The following is a 20,931-nucleotide window of genomic DNA, read 5'->3' on the forward strand; positions in this document are numbered from 1 at the left end:
CATTTAATGAGTGCTTATTATATGCCAAGAACTATGGTAGGTGTTTTACGGGACTCCTCTCACTATATCCTTACTCAGGTTTACAGATGTAAATTACTGTGATTATCATCATAATAATAGAGACTTGATGACATAAAGGACTCAGTTGAGAAAGTATAGAGAAAGAATTCTAGCCTCAATTCTGGTGACTCCTAACCACTCAGCACTAATGTTTTTATGTAGTTCATCACTCGCCCTTAATACACTAAAGTATCAAGTACAGTCCAGAATAACAGGGATCCTCAAATTACCTGAATTTTAATTCCATTAAAAAGGGATAAAAGGTAGAGGAATAAAGGCAATAGGAAGTTGTTACTTTATTCCACTCCTCTTTAAAACCTGCTAATGGCTTCTTATTGCAGGTGGAATAAAGCCTATGCTCCCTAATGTGTTCTACAAAGAATTAGATGATCTGATGCCTGCTGGTTTCTTCAGCTTCATCTTTTACTCATTTCTCCTTCTTCTTGGACTCAAGGTCATATAGATAATGAGTGGCAGAGCCAGGGTCCAAACTCAGGCAGACTGGCTCCAGGACTGTGTTCTTAACCACCTTACTAGTTGGATTATGGATGGATGAATGAGCGGATGAATGGATGGATGGATGAGCGAATCAATGGGTCAGTGGACTGATGGATGAACAGATAGGTGGACATGCACATGCATGGATAGATGGACATGCGCATGCATGGATGAAAGGAAGGAAAGAAAGAAGGAATATTAGCAATATTCAAATATTGCTATATGAATAAACTGAAAGGATGGATCTGTAGATAATGAAGGAAATGAGAGAGGGACGGAGGGAGGGAGGAAACTAATTTAAGAGATTTGTGACTCTAAGAGTTTGTATACAGCCAGTCAAATCTGTTAAAGCTTTTCCATCAGCATCTGCAATACTCTTCAGTGAGGTCAGGATTCCCTTTCACAAAAGAAAATGCACACATATACCTTTTTGTCCATCTAACAGATGAAATTGAACTAAAGTCCAGGTATGGAGACATACCCCTGAGCAATTTTAGAGGCTAACACCACTTAAGTGATTGCACTAGGATGCCTGCATAGACAGGTTATATGCTTTTCTATCCAGCAGTTAACCTGACTACATGAAATGCCAATCCCTGGCTTCAGAGGTGATGGGCAGGGCAAATACAGCACCACTTCTGAAAGCCCATCGAAATCATCTGCAGTAGTTTTTACACTGTCTGGAATGCTGTTCCTTCTTATTTGCTTAGAAAGCTCATTTTCTACTCTTTTCACTTAACTTTTTATATCAATCTAATTTAAATGAATAGAAGTATTCAAATCCTGAAAGCACAACACGCCTCAGTGAACTTTTTAGTAACCAGCTATCCATTTTGCTGTTCTTTAGCTCAAGATCCAGAGTATTATGCAACCACCAGAGACCCCTGGGGACTCCCCTGGTGACTCAGATGATAAAGAATCCACCTGCGATGTGGGAGACCTGGGTTCGATTCCTGGTTTGGGAAGGTCCCCTGGAGGAGGGCACGGCAACCCACTCCAGTATTCTTGCCAGGAGAATCCCCATGGACAGAAGAGCCTGGTGGACTAACAAAGAGTTGGACACGACTGAGCTACTAAGCACAGTAAAGCATAGAGACCCTTGGGAGCTGCCTTACCCCCAATTTCTTCCTGTCTCCTGTTTCCACCACCATAGATAAATTTTCCATTTTGAGCTTTACAAAAATGGAATCACATAGTGTGTGGTCTTTTTTAGAGGATTCTGTTTGTTCAACGTTGTATTTTCTATTCATTCATGCTATTGTGTGTAGTATAGCTTTTAAAAAAGTATTTCTTTGTCTTAAGTATGTTGCTATATACTTACTACAAAGTCTACTACAAAGTGGTGTCGGAGAAGACTCTTGAGAGTCTTTTGGACTGCAAGGAGATCAAACCAGTCAATCCTGAAGGATATCAGTCCTGAATATTCATTGGAAAGACTGATACTGAAGCTGAAGCTCCAATACTTTGGCCACCTGTTTCAAAGAGCTGACTCAGAAAAGATCCAGATGCTGGGAAAGATTGAAGGCAGGAGGAGAAGGGGACGACAGAGGATGAGATGGTTGGATGGCATCACCGACTCAGTGGATATGAGTTTGGGTGAACTCCAGGAGTTGCTGATGGACAGGGAGGCCTGGCGTGCTGCAGTTCATGGTGTCACAAAGGATTAGACACATCTGAGCGACTGAACAACAACAAATATTGCTATATGAATAAACTAAAATTTATCTAATATATTGAGTGGACATTTTGACTGTTTCAAGATTTGGGTTATAACAAATACAGCCACTATGAACATTCAGATACCTTTCTTATGCAGCACCAGTTTATGCATTTCTTTTGGATCTGTATCTTTGGGTAGAATTGCTGTATCATTAAGTATGAATATTTTAGGTAGACTAAATACTGTTAAACTGCTTTTCAAAGTGGTTGAGCTGACTTACACTCCTAACAACTGTCTATGAGAATTCCACTTTTTTCTACATCCTTATCCACACTTAATTATTTTTTTTAAATCTTTTCATTGTAGCCATTCTGGTGATATTTGAAAATATCTCATTGTAGTTTAAATTTGCATTTCTCTGGTGATTAAAAAAGCCAAGCATCTTTTCATGTGTTTATTGGACACTTAGATATCTTGTGAAGTATCTACTTACATTTTGTTTATTTTTCTGTTGAGTTGTCTTTCTGTCCCTTATTGATTTATTAGAGGTATTTATATACAATGGATATCAGTTTTTTGCCAGACAATGCTGCAAGTTTTTCTCCTACCCTGAAGTTTCCATCCTTCTTGTACCCTTTGATAAACAAGAGTTCTTGATTTTAATATAAGCAGATCAAACCTTTTTCTTTAGGGTTAATGATTTTTTTGGTCCTGTTTAAGAAATATTTGCTCACTTCCAGGTTATCAATATTGTTCTCCTGTATTATATAGGAGCCTCATTGTTTTTCCTTTCACACTGAGACCTATAATCTACTTTGAGTTGATTTTTGTAGATAGTATGAGGTAGGGAGTTATAATTCATTTTTCAGATGCATATGTAATTGGCTCAGCACAAGTTGTTGAAAATTCCTTTCACTATAGTGTCACCTTTTTCATAAATCTAGTGATTGCACATATAAGACTATATCTGAACTCCCTATCCTATTTTGTTGTTCTGTTTTTCCATTCATGGACCAATATCAAGCTGTTCTAATTATTATAGTTTCATAGTGTCTATCTGCAAGTATAATTCCTCCAAATTTGCCATTTTAGCTAAGTACAATAATAATTATTTTGCTATTAAAACTGGTAACAACTAGCACTTACTAATGCTTATTTTATCTCAGTTAATATGTGAATCGTGTATCACTTTAGATTTAATCTTAGCAGCAATCTGATGAGGTAAGATGCATTATCTTTTTTATAATGAAGAAACTGAGCCCCAGAGGAAGAGTAAGTTGGTAAAAGTCACATTGCTATTCAGTAGTGACGCCAAGATTTGCCCCCAGATCAGCCTCACTCTAGGATCTCTGCTCTTTTATTAACACAAAACTGTGAGCTTGAGCTATAGCCTCAGGTCGTTCTTGGTGAATTGTTTATCTTTTGATGCTAGAGTCTGATTTTTAACCCTAACACTAGTTGGTATTTTTTTTTTCTCTCCCCATGTCCTTAAAAAAAAAAAAAAGCCCAGAAGGAAAGTGAACAATGGAGCACTGGATTAGACGATATGTCTTTTTAGTGTCAATTTCATACTATTTTTAGGCATGAGAGAGGATAGAAAAGAATATCCAGAGTTCTGTTAAACCAGATTTCAGGAGCTGGGAAGCACTGAGCAGCTTTCAAGCGTCTGATCCCCTGTCCTGAAATAGCAGGGGTGGAAGCGTCTGCACTGGTGGAGCTTAGCAGTGGGGGAACTTTTCACATTCCTTGCCCTCGCTCTCCTTGCCTCTTTCCACCTCTCCCACCTACAAAAGGTTTTGAACTTTGAGCATCTTCCCACACATCACCAAAATTCCAAAGCCAAGCTATTAAGGAATACCCAGTCTAAAAATAGAAAACTCAAAGGCCGCAAGGGTAAGATTTTGTGCAGAGGTGTAAATAGACATTTGCATCTGTGAATTCATCAATATATTTCCCAGACTGACCCTAGAGCCACAGATAGTTCTAGTTTCCATGCTGTGGCTACCTAGTAAGATTTTGCAGCCATTCTGGCAGTTTTCACGGTGCTCTTGTGTTTATGATTTATCCCCTTCTTCCTGTAGCTCAGAATTTTAAAACAAAATGCCCTTTGTGTTAGGCCAGTGCTTATCTCTTTTTCAAAAGTGCGCCATTTCCAAAGACTGGTTTAGTTGAAATGGCTCATTATTTCATGGTAAAAATACTCAGAATTTGCCTCGTGCCACCAAAACATGTCCCTTTAGTCACTCGCAAATGGGTTCACAGTCTGAGTAAAACAAGGGTCACCGAAAGCATGGAACAGAGCTTTTCAGCATCTCAAACATTACATTTCTCTAAGAAAATTCCCATGAAAGAGCAGAAATTACATGCATTTTCCTGTGTCATCTTGTCATTCTATCTTTAGTAGTGTAATTTTCTTATGTAATGGTCTGCATTCGGTGATATTAATAGATTGAAAGGGGCTGAAAACAACTAACACTTCTCTTATGAAAGAAAGATTGAATACCAGCTTATCAAACATTTCTAAGCCTATCAAATGCCACTCTGATGCCCTAATACCCTAACTGAAATGTGTAGCCATCCTGTCATTCAAGGAAATAATAATTTAGGACATAAAGTTCAATACAGGTGAAATCTCCAAGTTCTATAATTATTAATGGATATTAACGACTTTAAAATACATTATGGTGTGTGTGTGTGTGTACGTGTGTATAGTCTTATAATTTTAGATTTGGCAGGAACCTTACCAAGTGGTCTCATTTACAGGTAAGAAACTTGGAGCCCTGGAGCTGAGACGACCTTCTCAAGGTCACAGGGCAGCATGCTTTCTTTGTATTCACTTTCATTGTTTACTTGCTCTGCTACAAAAGCCATTGTTCTTTGAGCCTCCAATGACCATACCTGCCTCACCTTACAGTATCCAACAGAAAATAGGAACAAATCTACTTTGAAAGGCAAAAATGCTACATAAGTGTATAGCATTCTTATTTGTCATTTTAGAAACAAAAGTGTGTGGATTATAGAAGCTTTCAAAGCTTCCTATTTAAAAGTGAATTAAATGTCAGCAAATTAATAAGAACTCATTTACTCCCAGCCCTGAAAATACCTTAATATTCCAGACTTAAAAGAACAGTAAGTTGATCCTTTTTTTTTTTTTTTTAATAAAAGAGAATCTCATTGTGTTAAAAATAGTGTGCTTAAAAACAACTTGGTTTTTTAAAAAAGTCTTTCTATTTTTGTCTCATTGAAAATTTCTCTTTAAATTCCATTTATAAAATCATTGCCTACAAATTCAACACTTCTTTTTCTTCAAAAAGTGTTTCTGTTTTCCTTAAAAAACAGTAATAAACCTTCCCTTCCCTATTTTTATCTGTTTGTTTGTTTGTTTAAATCTCCAGATTGAGGACCCTGTTCATGAGAAGCAGGCCACCTCTGTGAGCTGATGCAAGTTTAGTTAATCACTGGGACAGCCTGGGCTGAAGTCCACTTGCTATAGGATGAAGAGTAGCATAATTTTTTTGGCCCATAGTTGCATTGAGCTTACTTTTGGTCATGTTCCCTTTTGGTCCCCACAGCCCCCTGATGAAGTTTGTTCTATTGTTGCCCCCAGTTTACAGATGAGAACACTCAGGCAATGACAGATGAAATGTGTTGCCCAGCTGACTCAGCAGTAAGTGATAGAACCAGTATCTGAACCCCAGCAGCCCGACTCCCAGCATCTTTGCCTACTTTCTGCCATCACGAACTCTTGAACAAGCCATTTTGCCTTTCTTACTGCTCTTACCTGAAAAGTGAAAGAGGAAAATAGATCAGATAATTTGGACCAGTCCTTCCTGCTCAGTCATCCTCAATCCTGAATATCTGCAATTTGAATATTTTTGAGGAAAAAAAATTACTGTTTCCTTGCCTCTAATATAGGAACACCTTTAAGTCATAAATCCCAAAATACATCAGTCTCCTCATTGTTTCTTTGGTAACATGTGAGGGAGCAAATTGTTTTTGATTTGTTGTGTGCCCATTTCTCATCACAAGGGATGAGTCCCAAAGAAGCTTAGGATGATGGTAAAGCTGTTTTCTTATGGAGGTTAAAAACAGTGGCTCTGGTGTAGAATGCTGGATGTGCAACAATGAAGGGTTGTCACCACAACAATGTAAGGGCAATGATGATGGGCTTTGGAGCCAAGTCAACTGATTTTGAGTTTGCCACTTGAAAGCTGTGTGACCGTGGACAACTTTCATAACCCCTCTAACACTGTTTCTAATTTAAATAAAAAGAAATTGATGTTATTCTCCTAGAGGAAAATATGGCCTGACATGTGGCCAATGACAGTGGTATGGCCGTTGTTGGTAATAGCACATGGCCAGGTATTATCCATCAACAGGTGCTGGCTGTGTACTTGCTGTGAGCCTCACTGGGCTGTGCATCGAGACCATGGTTTCTGTTGAAGGAAGAATCCAAGGAGATCTAGGAGAGTAGGTGGAGAAATTTTTTTTCAAAGCACCAATCACAAGGAAATGCCCTGTGTTCTTGGTGTCAACTAGGGCAGGAAGCTGCTGCTGGGTCAACTAAAACTGTAGGTTTCCAATGCTCATTTGGGGCCACCTGCCTTAGTTGACATGATAGAAGGCTTAATTTCTGCAAGTTTCACCTTTCTCATATGTAAAATGAGGATAAGCATCATGTCTGCCTCCTGGGTTGCTGTGCAGATAACACCCCTAGAGCCCTTGTGAGTTACATACAATCTTCTACCACCTGATCCCTGTTATTAAGGATGTCGTTTCCATTCCTCTTCACCCAAGCAAGAGCAGAGCTCGTTGTTCTCAGTTTTGTCTGGCTTGCTCAGCTCCAGTAGTCCCATAAAACTTTAATTAGGGCATAAAGTACACATATAATCACACCAGTCCTGAAAACGGTACTGTGATAATGTGATTAATAAGTTTTTGTATGGTGATAGTGCTTTAACGTGCTGCTGTAGACCTGTAAATTTTACTGGCTTCAGTCCTTATGAAAGGAAGAGTGACAGCTCATTGCCCAGGGCAGCAAACATACAACCCTCCTGCATTTACCTTTCAAGTTCCTTAAATAGCTTTGTATATCAGCTCAGGACTTCACTTTCTTCAGTTTCGCCATCTCTATCACTAACATGGGCTTCCCTGGTGGCTCAGATGGTGAAGAATCTCCCTGCGAGGCAGAAGACCTGGGATTGATCCCTGGGTCAGGAAGATCTCCTGGAGAAGGGTTGGCTACCCATTCCAGTATTCTTGCCTGGAGAATCCCATGGACAGAGGAGCCCGGTGGGCTACAGTCCATGGGGTCACAAAGAGTCAGACACGATTGTGACTAACAGTCGGCCAGTCACCACTAACATGAGCTGGAGTTGGGATTACTTATATGTTCTTTCCTCTAATTTCTGAGGTGTAATAACAGGCTTGACTAAGAATTGAGGGCTGTCAGAGAATAGCCCATGTTTCTGGAAATGATCTGCTGGTACAACCTTCACTGTCATCACCACCGCTTTGTTCCATATTTGTGTCTATTTGTATCCTTTTAAAGCACTTTCCCATGAATGGGGAAGGCAGTGGAGATTTCATTTCCACTTTTTAGTTTCAAAAATCAAGAGTCATAAAAGTAAAGTGAGCTCCTCATTGTCATAGATGGACATGAACCCACATCTTTTGCCCTCAGACCAAAACATTTTTAGTGTGACTGCTGGCTGCTGCTAGCCTATGCTTGTACTTTCTCAGGAAGAGAACAGCATTTACTATCTATTCTAAAGGATGCAGACAAAAGAGGTTTGTGTATAGGTGTGCCCCTACCAGAGCGGAGCATGTCCCCATGGGTTTGATCAGGGCTCACTCACCAGGGGCTTTCCCCAGGGGATTATTTCTAAATAATGTCTGTGTTCAACTACACAACGGGCACCCTGTCCTTCCCCAAGGGCTATAAACCTTGCTCCCGCCCCACCCCTCCTGGCCTCCTGGGCTTCCAGGGCTTGAAATTTAACCATCTGGGGCCTTGAGGACTAATTGGCCTTTAAATAGAGTTCAATTAAAATAGAAATTCTTTCACTGTACGTAACAGCCTATATTAAAAGAAAAAAAAAAAAAAAGTAGACTCTTGTTTTGACCCTGGGGAATCAGGGATAGGGGAGTCACAAAGCTTACTTCCTTGGGCTCCAGTAGCCTCATTCATATGACATAAACAGTCAGAGGTATTCTAAAGAGCAAATGAATGTATGTAAAAGAACTGTAAAAATGTAAGCTAGACAAAGAGCTGAGGAGAAGGGTGGGGCTGATGTGCCGGTCTGGGAAGAGGAAACAGGTGGCCACAGCTAGAATTCAGAGCATTGAGTCTGACCATGACAAAGGAAACTTTGTAATGAGGTGGTTTGAAGGCTTCTGACTGACTTCAGGGTTTGGTCCAGGACTGAACCTTCAAAGACACTTGGGCTGCTTTGACCTCCAGCCATCTGTATCTGGGAATGTCAAACAAATGGTTAATGGTATCAGATGCTTAATGATCTCAGATGTCCCCTGCTTACTGCCATAAGAGAGAAAAGAGCCCCCTGGAGAAATAATTTAAGGATGCTATTTTCAAAGTTGCAATTAATTGTGTATTCGGGAAAGCTCATCTTCTGCCAGTTATTCAGTTGAGAAATGGGAAATTACGGGTGATGGAGGAGCTGTGACTGACAGGGCAGTTTGAATGATCTTTATAAGGTCAATAAGGCAGATGCAGAGCCCATATTCAACACCAGGCATCCTGGACCAAAGCCATAATGATCATGACATGGGAAGAGTTACAAGCTAACTTCCTTCAATCAAAATATGTGCTTAAGGATAGGTCTGACCATCTGACCTTAAACTTGGAAGTTTCATGCGGACTAGCTTCTGGTTGCCTTTTCTCAGTGCCTTTTTTCCTCGGTGGCTTGAGCTGAATGTGCCTCCCACCGTCTCCCTTTGGGGCATGTGGCCATGTCTTTTCGTTTCCCTTCTCAACTTCCTCCCTTCTTTCCCTCCTCTTTCCTCCAGCTAGTGAGACCTGCAACGATTTCCACCCGATGTTCTTCACCCATGACAGATCCTTCGAGGAGTTTTTCTGCATCTGTATCCAGCTCCTGAACAAGACATGGAAGGAAATGAGGGCGACTTCTGAAGACTTCAACAAGGTAAGAGGAGTCTGAGGCAGAGGCAGCAGCTTCCTGTGTCCCAGAAGAGCCTCCTCCCCACCCTTTGCATGGTCTCTTCGCTGCACGTGAAAGGAGAATGAGGATGGCTGTGAGTTTAGGTGGCTTTGAGGATGGAAAAAGAAAGGCATACCTGTACAGACAGGAACCTGTGTGCCAGTGATGTTCTTATCTCTCTAGGGATAAGCTTGGAACAGTTTGTTCCTTTTGGCTCACGAAGCAGAAGCCACGGGCAGAGACTCTTTCTTGAGAAATATTGATAAGGTGAACTTTGCCTTTAATGGCGTTGATCTGGGATGCCTTGTTAGTACAAGATCTGGTGGGGGAAAGTGCCTCTCTTTCACCTGTTCAGGTGACTGCTAGGGAGAGAATGAGGTGAGGAAGACTGCTGTGGACACTTGGTACCTCTGTGGGTTACGGACGGGTTGAGATAACTGTCCTTTTCTCTGTCACAAGGAGTGTTTATTAAAATGCAAGACCTCTTTGAGGGAGCTGAGTAAGTTTAAATGGAACATTTCTTGGTTTACAGAAAGCATTTGGTTTTTGTGAAGAGTGTGAATCTCACATTTCCGTTTGTGAGTGAATGTTGGGTGGAGAGAAGAGTGTTGATCAACTTAAAGAAAGGGGATACATCTTGTGCACTTTTCAAGATAAACAAAACCTTTATCCTTAGATCAAAGCCTTGTTAGCAATCATGACGTGGCTACTCACAACTGGTGGTTGGGGCAGGTATGCATAGGACTTTAATAATTCTGATTTGCTAATGTATATGGATCTGGGTTTGATTAGCCCCCATCACCCATGTTCCCTGGCCTGGTACTGGGGACAGAACTGTTTCTGAGTCTTAAGTGTCTGGTCTCAGAGTCATCCTGCAGGGCCTTCACGAGCTTATGCTTGGGGCATAACATAATATGTGAATTCTGGTGTCACTTGATAGTCTTCATGGTCTTTGCCTCACAGTTCCCTTTTCTCTGAACTTACATCTATCTGGTCCTTCTTTTCCACCGTATTTCAGGTTCATGGCATCTTGAACTAATATTGGCTAAAAAGAAAGAAAACCAGGGAAAGGACACTTTTCCCAAGCCTTCCCCAAGGTTAGAACCTGTCTCTATCAGCATAATGATCTTACCTGCACTTGTAACAGAGAATGAACACCATTCCGTCTCAGTCATTCTGGGCCACCTATTCAGTTCCTTTCTTTTTAATTTTTGTGAATCTGTTTATGTTTTTGATTTGTGGTTACCCTGGTTTTCGAGAAAGTTTACCCATAACTCTATCTGCTTGCTTTAGACTGATAGTCATGTAATTTCAAACGCATTCTAAAAGATGGGCCTTTTTTACCCTCCCCCACATTTTGTGATTTTGATGTCCTGTTTTACATCTTCATGTTTATCCTATTGCTGTTCATTGTAGTTATAACCACTTCTAAGAAATGTTTTGATTGTTTTTTAATCTGTGTACTGGTTTGTTTAAGTGATCTTCAATCCTTTTGTGTATGCGCTTGGGCCATCTATTGAACTCCTTGAAATTACCCCAGAGACTCCCCTCTGTGGAAAACACTAGTCTATAGACTGTGTGCTAGAGCTGCAAGTGTCTGAGCAACTGTGCCCAAGGACAGACATGATTTGGGATGGAAAGTGGAAAAGAAGAAGCCTATTAATTCCCCTGTGATTATAACTGCAGCCTCCTAAGTGTACTCTACTTGATTATGAGGAACTTTACAAATCAGGTGCAAATTATCCTTGGGAGAGAGGGAAGAAGGAGCATGAAGACCTTTGCTCAATCAAACCAAACAAATGGAGAGTTAAATCAATAGTCTCTGAGAGCTCTAGAGGGCTGTAGCCACTTTGCCTCTGGGTCAATTCAGCTCTTCCTGTGCTGCACTCTTTCTGAAAGTCACCCAGTCCTCAGCTCTTGTGTCCCGGAGACACCTATTCCTCAGGAAGAGATGTCACTGGCTCCCATGTCTTCTGGTACCAGATATCCAACTGCTTTCTGAGGGGGGTTCATCTAGCCTTCTTCCCCAGAATTTCAGATATCTGCATTTTTGTAAAAGATAAAATCTAATATCATTGCTGTTGATCTATGCACAGATGAGGTGTATAGAAAATATTAGCAAATTCCAGCAAAGGAATGGCTCAAGGGAATGAGTACTTAAACACTTAATTTCTGTAGAACTTATAAATTTAGGACATGAAGTCAAGAATATATCAGTAACAAAGGAAATCAGAGGCCTCAGTCTGGAGTTGCTGAGGAGGGCTGGAGGGAGGAGGTGAGCTTGGCTCTCAGATCCATTTTGTTCATCGCGGCTGTGTGCTCGGGTGGGTGAAGATGATTTTCTCCTTGCATAGGGTGAGGTCCTGGTAGGTGACAGTAAGGGCCCCAAAGGGTCATGTTAAAATCTGTTTAATTAACTTATATGGTTGCAGAAACATTCTTCAGCAAAATCTAAGAGCCAGGTTCAAATACAGTTTCCTATTATAGCCTTACTGCCATCTTTTTTGCACTGGACAATCAGTGCAAAAGAAGAAAATGGAGAAGAAAATGGCCACCCACTCCAGTATTCTTGCCTGGGAAATCCCATGGACAGAGGAGCCTGGCAGGCTACAGCCCATGGGCTCGCAAAAGAGTCAGACATGACTAAGTGAATAAGCAACAAATCATAAACTAATTCTGACATTACAGATCTGCTGCCAAGTAGGGGTTGTTATTTATGGTTGTGGGTAGGCAACTGGAGGCCTGAGAGGCAGAGAGTCCCACTCCACATGCCAATGGTCAAGAATGGATATCAGTGGAGGATCAGGGATGGGTGTGACAAGGCATTTAAATTTTCTACACCAAATGTTTGCTGTGTTTGCTTTTTTCTTTTAAATACTGTGCATGCCTTACTTTTGTAACCAGAAAAGTATATCAGTTATATACTTTTAATCACATGTATATTAGTTTTTTAATACTTTTGTAACATATTGCTACAGTCGTAGTGGCATAAACAATACAAATTTTTTTATCTTACAGCTCCATAGTTCAGAAGACAAAAACAGTTCTCCCAGGGCTAAAATAAGATGTCAGCAGAACCATGTTTCTTTTGGGAGGTTCTTGGGGAGAATTCATTTCCTTGCCTTTTCCAGGCTATGGAAACCACCTGCATTCCTTGGCTCATGGCCCTCTTTGTCCGTCTTTGAAACCAGCAATTGCAAGTTCAGTCCTTTCTACCACATTTCTCTTCACTCTGATCCCTCTTATGCCTCCATCTTTCACTTATAACAACCCCTGTGATTACACTGGACCACCTGGGTAATCCAGAGTAATCGTTCCTATTTTAAGGTCAGCTGACTAGCAACCTCAGTTTCATCTGCAATCTAAATTCCCTTTTGCTGTAAAAGGAAATGCATTCACAGAGTATGGGGATTAGATTATGGACATCAACACAGGGCCATTATTCTGCTTACCATAATGTGTACTTAAGTTGTAAATATAATAGATTTGTATCTGTGGGTATCAATTTAAATCAATGAAACATGGATAGATGAGCTTTTCTGGTGTTCTTTTTGCTGGTAGACTAGCATAATACCAGTTGCAGAGTTCTGCTCGTGGTTGCTCAAATGCAGGTATAATTATGTCCTTTTTCTTTTATTCCTCTTTTTTGTTGCTGGCCTTAACAACTAAAAAAGGATGGGGGGCAGGGGGAAGTGGTGGGGAAGGACCCTGAGTGAGAGCCTCTACTTAAATGTGAAGAATGTCTTTTCTGATTTTTTCCCTGCTGCCTGTCTATCAGCCACTGTTTGCTTTACCAGATAATAAATTGGAAAAGAGAAATGCTGAAATTGTAATCAGTTCACTTTTCTTCTTGTTATTAACTTGGTAGCAGAAGAGACTGAGTTTAGGAACAAATGTGGGTTTGGTGTTACTGGTAGATTTAATGTTTTTCTTGTTTCCTAAGATTATACAAATGGAAATTCAGAAGTATTTTAAGAGTCTAACTTAAGACACAGTTTCTTTGAACTTTCTTGGACATCTTCTCAAGCTTTTGCCTGTTTGAATGAAAACATGGATGGTGGATTTAATCATCGACCTGAGATCCACGGTTCTCTAAGAAAGGCTTAACTATTTGCCTCCTTTGGCTTATTAGTGGAGAAGCAGTATTCCTCAATCTAAAATTTTGATTTTTCTTCCCAACAAACAATATCAGATTCCAGCAGACCCAGGAATCTCTTCTACAACCCACTTTGTTGAGGACACTCATTGGTAGATACCTAATGCTTGGAATTTAACACTGCTGCTGAAAGTGAGTGTTTGGAAAAGCAGCTGTCTCGCTGCTGCTCCAGACCTGGGAAGCAGCAGATGCAATGCTTTTTTTTTTTTTAATTTATTCAAGAGAAGTAGAATTAGAGAGTGATTACAATATTTATGCTTTGAAAAGTACTTTCAGTTTCTCAATATAGCAGTCTCTGCAGAGTAATCCATTGATTCAGGCCATTGAGTTTGTATTCTGTGTTTTTGCCTTTTATTACCAATATTTCAGAGCATGCATTATTCATTGTCATGGGCATTAGAGAGAGCTAAAGCACAGCTGGATCCCCTGAAATGCAAGTGGCCCCATAGTCATTTCACTGAAGCCTTTACTTTTGAGTTGGGGGTTAGGAAGGAGGATGCAAGTGACTTGGATATTTCAGGTATGGGAATCTCATTTCAAGCTTTTGTGTCAGACTGCTCCACTTGAAAAATTTGAACAAGGATATATATACATCAAACTCAGTATCTATGAATAGCAGCATTTCTCAGCCTGCCTGTACATTAGAATCACCTAGGGGGCTTTTGAAAGCTCTGTTATCCCGGTGTCCAACTGTACCACATGCAAATTTAAATTTTTGGGGGTGGAGCCAACACTATTAAAGATTTTCATTAAGGTAGATTTGATCACTGAAGGTGAATCATGTCCATAGAGTTACCATCAGTTGACACATGTAACACGTTTCACCAACTCATGACGCATGCTGAAGAAGTAGTGTGTCTTTCAGTCTACAAGGCCCAGGTTCTAATCCTGACTCCATTACTCAGGAGCTCTATGCCTGAAAATTAAAAAAAAAAAAAAAAAAAAGTGGATACCAGAATTCCATCACTTTCTCTTATAGTGGTGTGATCTTAAGGTGAAGTCATAAATGTAAAAAGACTTTGAGGAAGTAAAATATCATATGCAGTCGTAAAGTGTTCTTTTTCTATGTAATAAGATAAATCCTGTCTATGAAATACAAGTAAATTGCTTTTTCACAAGAAGACATTTTTTAGCCATTATGTTTACAAAAAGCAGGAGAGGGGGCAAGAAAGCAAAGTGAAGCTGTCTATGTAGCCCCAGTTAACTTCTGAACTGAATTAAACAACTCGTCTAACTTTGGTGGAAATAAGGTTGAAGCTGAAAATTTGGTGGTTTTTTTTCCAAACATCTTTATTAGGTACCTTGGTTTTCCTGGTGACAAGCCATGAGTAGCAGCCTAAAATTCAACGGGTCCACCAGTTTTCATGTACTTAATGGCTGGTGAGAGTTAAGCAATTACCTTGTTGCCCAGACTTCTCCCCAGGGTGGCTGAGCCTACTAGATAACCATCAAAATATTTGTTCATAGCATTAGTGTTACTTCAAGCAGATGCTGTCAAAATGGGCATTATAAACCAAGATCAAATGACTTTGCCATGCCTTCAAATTACCAAAACTGAAGAAACTAATGATTTGAAAAATGCAGTCACTCTAGAGTGAAAGCAGTATTTTAAAATGCTACCCAACAGCGTAATAAGCAAAACACACATGATAGAGTTTATGGTCTCCGGCTCACAGATGAGAAATCGTCCCTTCAAAGAGGAGAGGCTGTGCGTGGGGAGAACCCAGGCCCATCACACAAAGCTGCAGCTGCCTCTGGCTGAGCTACCAGCTTCTTCCAAGTCAGTGGGTGAAAATACAGTGGGAAGAATTGGAGAATAAGACACAGGACAGTGGGCATATCCTGAGAAGTCCCGTGGAAGGTTATCCATGGAAAATAACCACTATCTAGTCCCATAGTCACATCTAATGGGTTATGATGTGGTATAGAAAAGGGATTGTTTGAAAGCTCAAAGGCAGTGACCGCATGAATGAAAAGGGGAAATATGTTTTCTCCCCAAACCGCTTCCAGCTTACTGACTTTCTATGCATGCTTTTCAGGGGGCAATTAGCTATTCAGAAGTCCCCTTCCTAGGCCAGCTCAACTTCGTCATGGTGCAGACAGCGCTCTGTTGGTTAGCTGAGCTGGCCTAGGGAATGAAAGGTGGTCTGTAACTCTCACCATGAATAAACATGAATCTCCTCATTTGCATGAGGCAGGTGACTGTAAAATATCTTGGAGCAAGTTGTGAAAGGAGGCTTTGTGCATCTGTGCCCAGGGGAAGCTGTGGGGGACTCAGCGTTGTTTATCTTCATTAGAATTCCATCTAGTGCTGCTGTTATTGATCTGAACCCAGGCCTGGTGTGGTTAATAAAGTAGGTGTATGTTTTAATTGAAATATGAATATTTAAGTAGAGGAGAAGTCTTTTAAAAGGCCCTCATGTCATATGGGATTATCCATTTTTCAGCTGTCTAGGCCATTTACAAGTGTTTATTCAAAAGGCTTCTCATGTTTCACACAGGTCTTTAGGTTTGGCAGGAAGGAAATCAAATCTCCTCTAGAAGCAAATGTATTATATGAATAGATTTATTTTTTCCTTTGATGTTTCCCATTGCATAGGTAGCAAATGGTTCGTGTATGTGTGTGTGTATGTGTGTTCAAGGTGTCCACTTAAGGTGGTATTACCCTTTTTCATGTAATTTGCCACTTTTGTTGGACAGTAATCACCGCATGTCCTCATCAATATCAATTATGCTGTCTAGAGACAGTGAAAAGACCAAGAAAGATCAACTGTACTAATTTATTGTTTCCAAGAGGTATCTTCTTAAATAGATCTCAGCGTGTACACTTTCTGAGCAGAAATGTATTAATTATAGGTAACGTAGTCCTGACTAAGACTGCTGCAACGTGAAGAAGCAGTATTTCTCCAACTCTTTTGCATCACAACCCCATTAAGGAGCTTTCAAACATTATCTTTCAAACTTAATCACCCTCCTCCTGAAATTTCACTTATGCAGATATATTGTTATTTGTTTACATATGTATATCTGTACTTTCCATGTTAAAAGACTAAGAATTTTTGCACCTCCAAGAACTAATTTTCACCTCCCCAGGGGGAGAGCAACAGAAGAGCCTGCAGGCAGTCCCAGCATGTCTTCTCACCTGAAATGTGACCTTGAGCATGTCCTTTAGCCACCAAGTCCCTTCTCATCTTTAAGCTGAGTAGCAGTAATAATAATAATAACAACGATATTTCCTGAATCACAGAATTAGACCCTCAGTGGTGGGCTTTGTAAATTGCCCCATACATATGGGAGGTGCTGATCTCAAGGGACAAACAGTAATTTGCACTTGGATTGTGCAGTAAAATTGAGCAGCTTTGATTTCCCAGGGTGTGGTGGTGGTAGTTTAGTCCCTAAGTCATGTCTGACTCTTGCAACCCTGTGGACTGTAGCCCACCAGGCTCCTCTGTCCATGGGATTCCCAGGCAAGAATACTGGAGTGGGTTACCATTTCCTTCTCCATCGGTTTAGCCGCAAAGGGGGATTTTGACCACAGTGGGGCACATTTCTTAGTGAGGAGGAAGTCCTCTTGTGCAGTTTGTGGTTATGAGGGTTGCTGTCCCCAGCCTGCCCACAGATGTACCACAGGTGATGCAGGAGCTTAGCAGAATCTCAGAGACGGACACACTGGTCATTCAAGAGCCCAGGTCCCCCACTGTCGGCTGGATAACCTTGTGCAAGGGCTTCAGCCCTGTCAGCTTCAGATTCCTCATCTGTGAGGGAACAATACCATGGCTACCTGGGCTCTGAGCCCTGGACCCTGTCAGGCACAAAATCTACTTGGCTCAAGTCTGGCCCGCCGCAGGCCCCAGGTGACACAGGACTCTAAATTCCTCTGAAAAAGAAAAGGAAACTCATGGCAAAGCTGACGATGAAATGTTTTCAGGCTTCTTCCTCTGATTTAAGTGACTAGCTTAATAGAATGTCCATCTCAGAATGCCATCTTAGTGTTCCCAGCTGCACAGGGTCCGTGCAACTTTTATGAGAAGCAGGGGTGACCGTAAAGTGGTTCATCTGCAGGGACCATTCTGAGATTGTGTCACTAACAGCCTGAGTGTATGTCCTTCTGAAGGGGTTTTATACAAGGATCCTGAATCATCCAGAAAGAATTAGATTTTGTTGACTCTTTTCTTGTAATTTTCACAAGAAATGGTTAAACTGTTTACAATTTGTTTAAAAGCTGACTGATAGGCTTAGTTGGTTGAAAACACAGCTAACATGTTTTGCTCTCTTGACAGTTTCTAAAACCGAAACATTTAAAAAATACTTGCTGTGATTGAGTCTCGTGAATAATTTGGGGAAAAGCTTGACAATAGTAAATGTACATCTTGAAGGTTCCTTTACGTGCTCAGGGCTTTTCTTGTTTCCAAAGTCTTCATAGACTCGGTGCATCTTTCTCTGAATGTGTTGTTGTTGTTTAGTCACTAAGTTATGTCCAGCTCTTTTGCAACCCCATGTTCTGTAGCCCACCAGGCTCCTCTGACCATGGGATTTCCCAGGCAAGAATATTGGAGTGGGTCGCTGTTTCGTTCTCAAGGGGATCTTCCTGACCCAAGAATCGAACCTGTGTGTCCTGCACTGGCAGGTGAATTGTGTGCTAAATTAAGATCTGCCAATTATGAGAAGCAAAGAATTGATAGGTTCTTCTACTGGACAGTGGTGAGACATAGCAGTTCCTTTAAAAATATATGTATATATTTTACTGAATTATAATTGGCATACAATATCACATCAGTTTCAGGGATGCAACATAGTGATTCAATTTTCTATATGTTCTGAAATGACCACGACAACAAGTCTAGGTACCATATGTCACCATACAGAATTAAAACAATATTATTGACTATATTCTCTATGTGATACATTATACCGCCATGTATATGTCTCTTGGTTCAACTGCAGACCTTTCCTGAACGTGAAAATAACGACAACTCTTTAACTGTTCTCTATAACTCTATTCAATGACTTTGGAAGCTTCTTTTCCCTTTTATTAACTACACTTTGGGGCACTGTATGAGTTGCTAACTGGTTCCTATGATCTGAATTCCATATTCCATGGTGGGTCATGTGAGGGATTTGATAATGGCACAGAAACCATTTTATTAGTATACATCCAATTAAAAGGAAATTACTGACATTTTAAGCTAGGCAGAATGAGATTTTGGCATTCTAAAGTAAAGGGCAGATAGGAAACAGGGATGGATAGCTAAGAAGGGTACCATTTGATGGGAATCTCTCAAAAAATGCCAAGTCCTTTTTGATTTAAAAGAAAATATTTATCTTATATTTGCAAAGTAAATTATGTTAAAAGGGAGTTGAGAACACACTCCTCAGAGACCTGTGTATCATAAGCTGGAACAGAAGTACATAAGGCACTCCTTCTTGCCACCTGAGGGGACTAGATGTTGGGTAGTGGCAGGGGATAGAGGGCAAAGAGGGGCCCTAGATAAAATGAGATTAAGAGTCAGAATGAGACAGTAGTGTCAGAAGCAAGTTGCGAAGACTCCAATACAAGAGGTAGGAGAAGTTAGAAGATCCCAAGTGAGATTTCCACATGCCCACTGTGAAAATATTAGATCTTGGAGATCAGGAGTAAAAATATATATTTAATTATTTAAATGTACATAATTTAACTGCTCATTTACACTACTCGTATGCCTGTGTAGGTTTTTCAAAGTTATGCTTTTACATCTGAGCAGCCATGAAGGATGAGTCAAGACTCTCTACCTTCGTTTTCCTAAATAGGAGCTAAAGCAGTTACCTGCATGGCATGGTATCAGAGGCTGGCCTGCCCATTCCATCTCCAAGCATAGACATAAGCTACTGGATCTAACAGGTCGAAAACAGAAGCTAAGATTGAGAGGCAAAAAAGAGGGTACCCAGTAAGGCTCAATTTTATCACAGTCTCTCTAGCTATTTGTTATAGAGAGAAAAATCAATGTGGAAATTTGAATGATAGATGAGAATTCCAAACTGCTAGTTTCTTCCTTTCCTGTCCTCCCTCTCCCCTTTCTTTTGCTTTTTCTATGTATTTTCCACGAAGTTCTGGTAAAATTAAAAATGATAGTGGGTGCTCAGTGAAGTACATGGGAGGAAGTTATTTAGGCAGGTAGTCAATTCGGATATCATTCCTACACCCAATCAATGCTGTCCCTAAGGAAAGTTCTCAAGCCACTATGGCTTTTGGAAACAACTCATTCAGATCCTCTTCAAGCGCTCCCCTTGTGAATACCCATATCTAACACTTACCACAAGGAACTGCAATTGTCTAACTGCCGGGTTTCTAGTGAGTAGAGCCTTGCTTTTTCTGCATTCTTGGTACCTACGCAGTATCTGGGATACAGAAGGTATTCAATGTTGCTCTCCCACAACCATCATATACACAGCATGGCCACATCAGTGGTCCACTTTTGGTTAGTAGTGTTAATATCCAAACTGCACTTTAAATGCTGCCCATCCTTTCAACAAATATTATTGTGTGTTGACAACACAGTGGGCACTGTCCCAGGCACTTAGAATACAGAGATGGACTAGACTGATGGTTCCTGCCCTCGTGGGGCTGGCAGTCTGGCGTGTTTCTATTTGGAAGTTTATGGACCAGTCCGTCTTTCTGAAACCACCAGTCAGTGACCAAAGTCCATACAACCGCTGTTAGGTCCTCTGCCTTCTCATCGTTGCCTTGGTTCTGGTGTTCCTCTCCTCTCCAAATCTGGTACAAGTGGTTTGCTTGGGCCAATGAGATGTTCATGCATGTGAAGTGAGCAAAGGCCTGACTATGGCTTCTGTGGTTGGGCTGGGCTCTTGCACTCTACCTTCATCATGAAATAAAGTCTGTAACCTGGGCAGCCACTAATCCTTCATTGTAGTTCCCAAAATGAGGCATATAGACTGCAGTTTCCTGACCTATCCCACGAAATTACAGCTTGCTTAACACTGTCACCTCAGCTAACCTATTGACCTGTGAACAGAAGAACTTCTTAGCTGTTGGGATTATTTGTTACACAGCGCTCTTAATAGCTGACTAAGAAACCAGCTTTTCTCCTAGTTTTAAAACCTTCCCACTTTCCAAATGTCCTCCAATGTAGATCTGACTGTATCATTCTTGATTTTTATCCCTCTATAGCTGTCCATTGCCTGACTTATATAGTTTCTTAACCTTAACAAGATGTTCACATTTCTCTTTTATTAGCCTAAAATACTTTCCCTGCTTCATCCCCATATCTTCACCTGTACCTATCCGAAGCTCTGCATATTCTGAACTGCCCACCATTCCTTGCATGTGCCATCATACTTTCCTAGCTGAGGTGTTTGCTCATCATCCTTCTCTCTGCCAG

The 20,931-nt window shown here is 40.7% G+C and overlaps 1 protein-coding gene across 4 annotated transcripts in view; it reads left to right on the top strand.

Moving 5' to 3' along the window:
* Positions 1–20,931, top strand: part of ELMO1 (engulfment and cell motility 1) — a 563,801-nt gene that overhangs the window by 388,299 nt on the left and 154,571 nt on the right. For all 4 annotated transcript variants that reach the window (XM_043873513.1, XM_043873512.1, XM_043873514.1 and 1 more), the window contains one exon: positions 9,248–9,384. In XM_043873513.1, the coding sequence (XP_043729448.1) occupies positions 9,248–9,384 (137 nt within the window). The remainder of the gene's footprint in view (positions 1–9,247; positions 9,385–20,931) is intronic.

Source organism: Cervus elaphus, chromosome 18 (assembly GCF_910594005.1).
Source record: "Cervus elaphus chromosome 18, mCerEla1.1, whole genome shotgun sequence".
In the NCBI taxonomy this organism is placed as follows: Eukaryota; Metazoa; Chordata; class Mammalia; order Artiodactyla; family Cervidae; genus Cervus; species Cervus elaphus.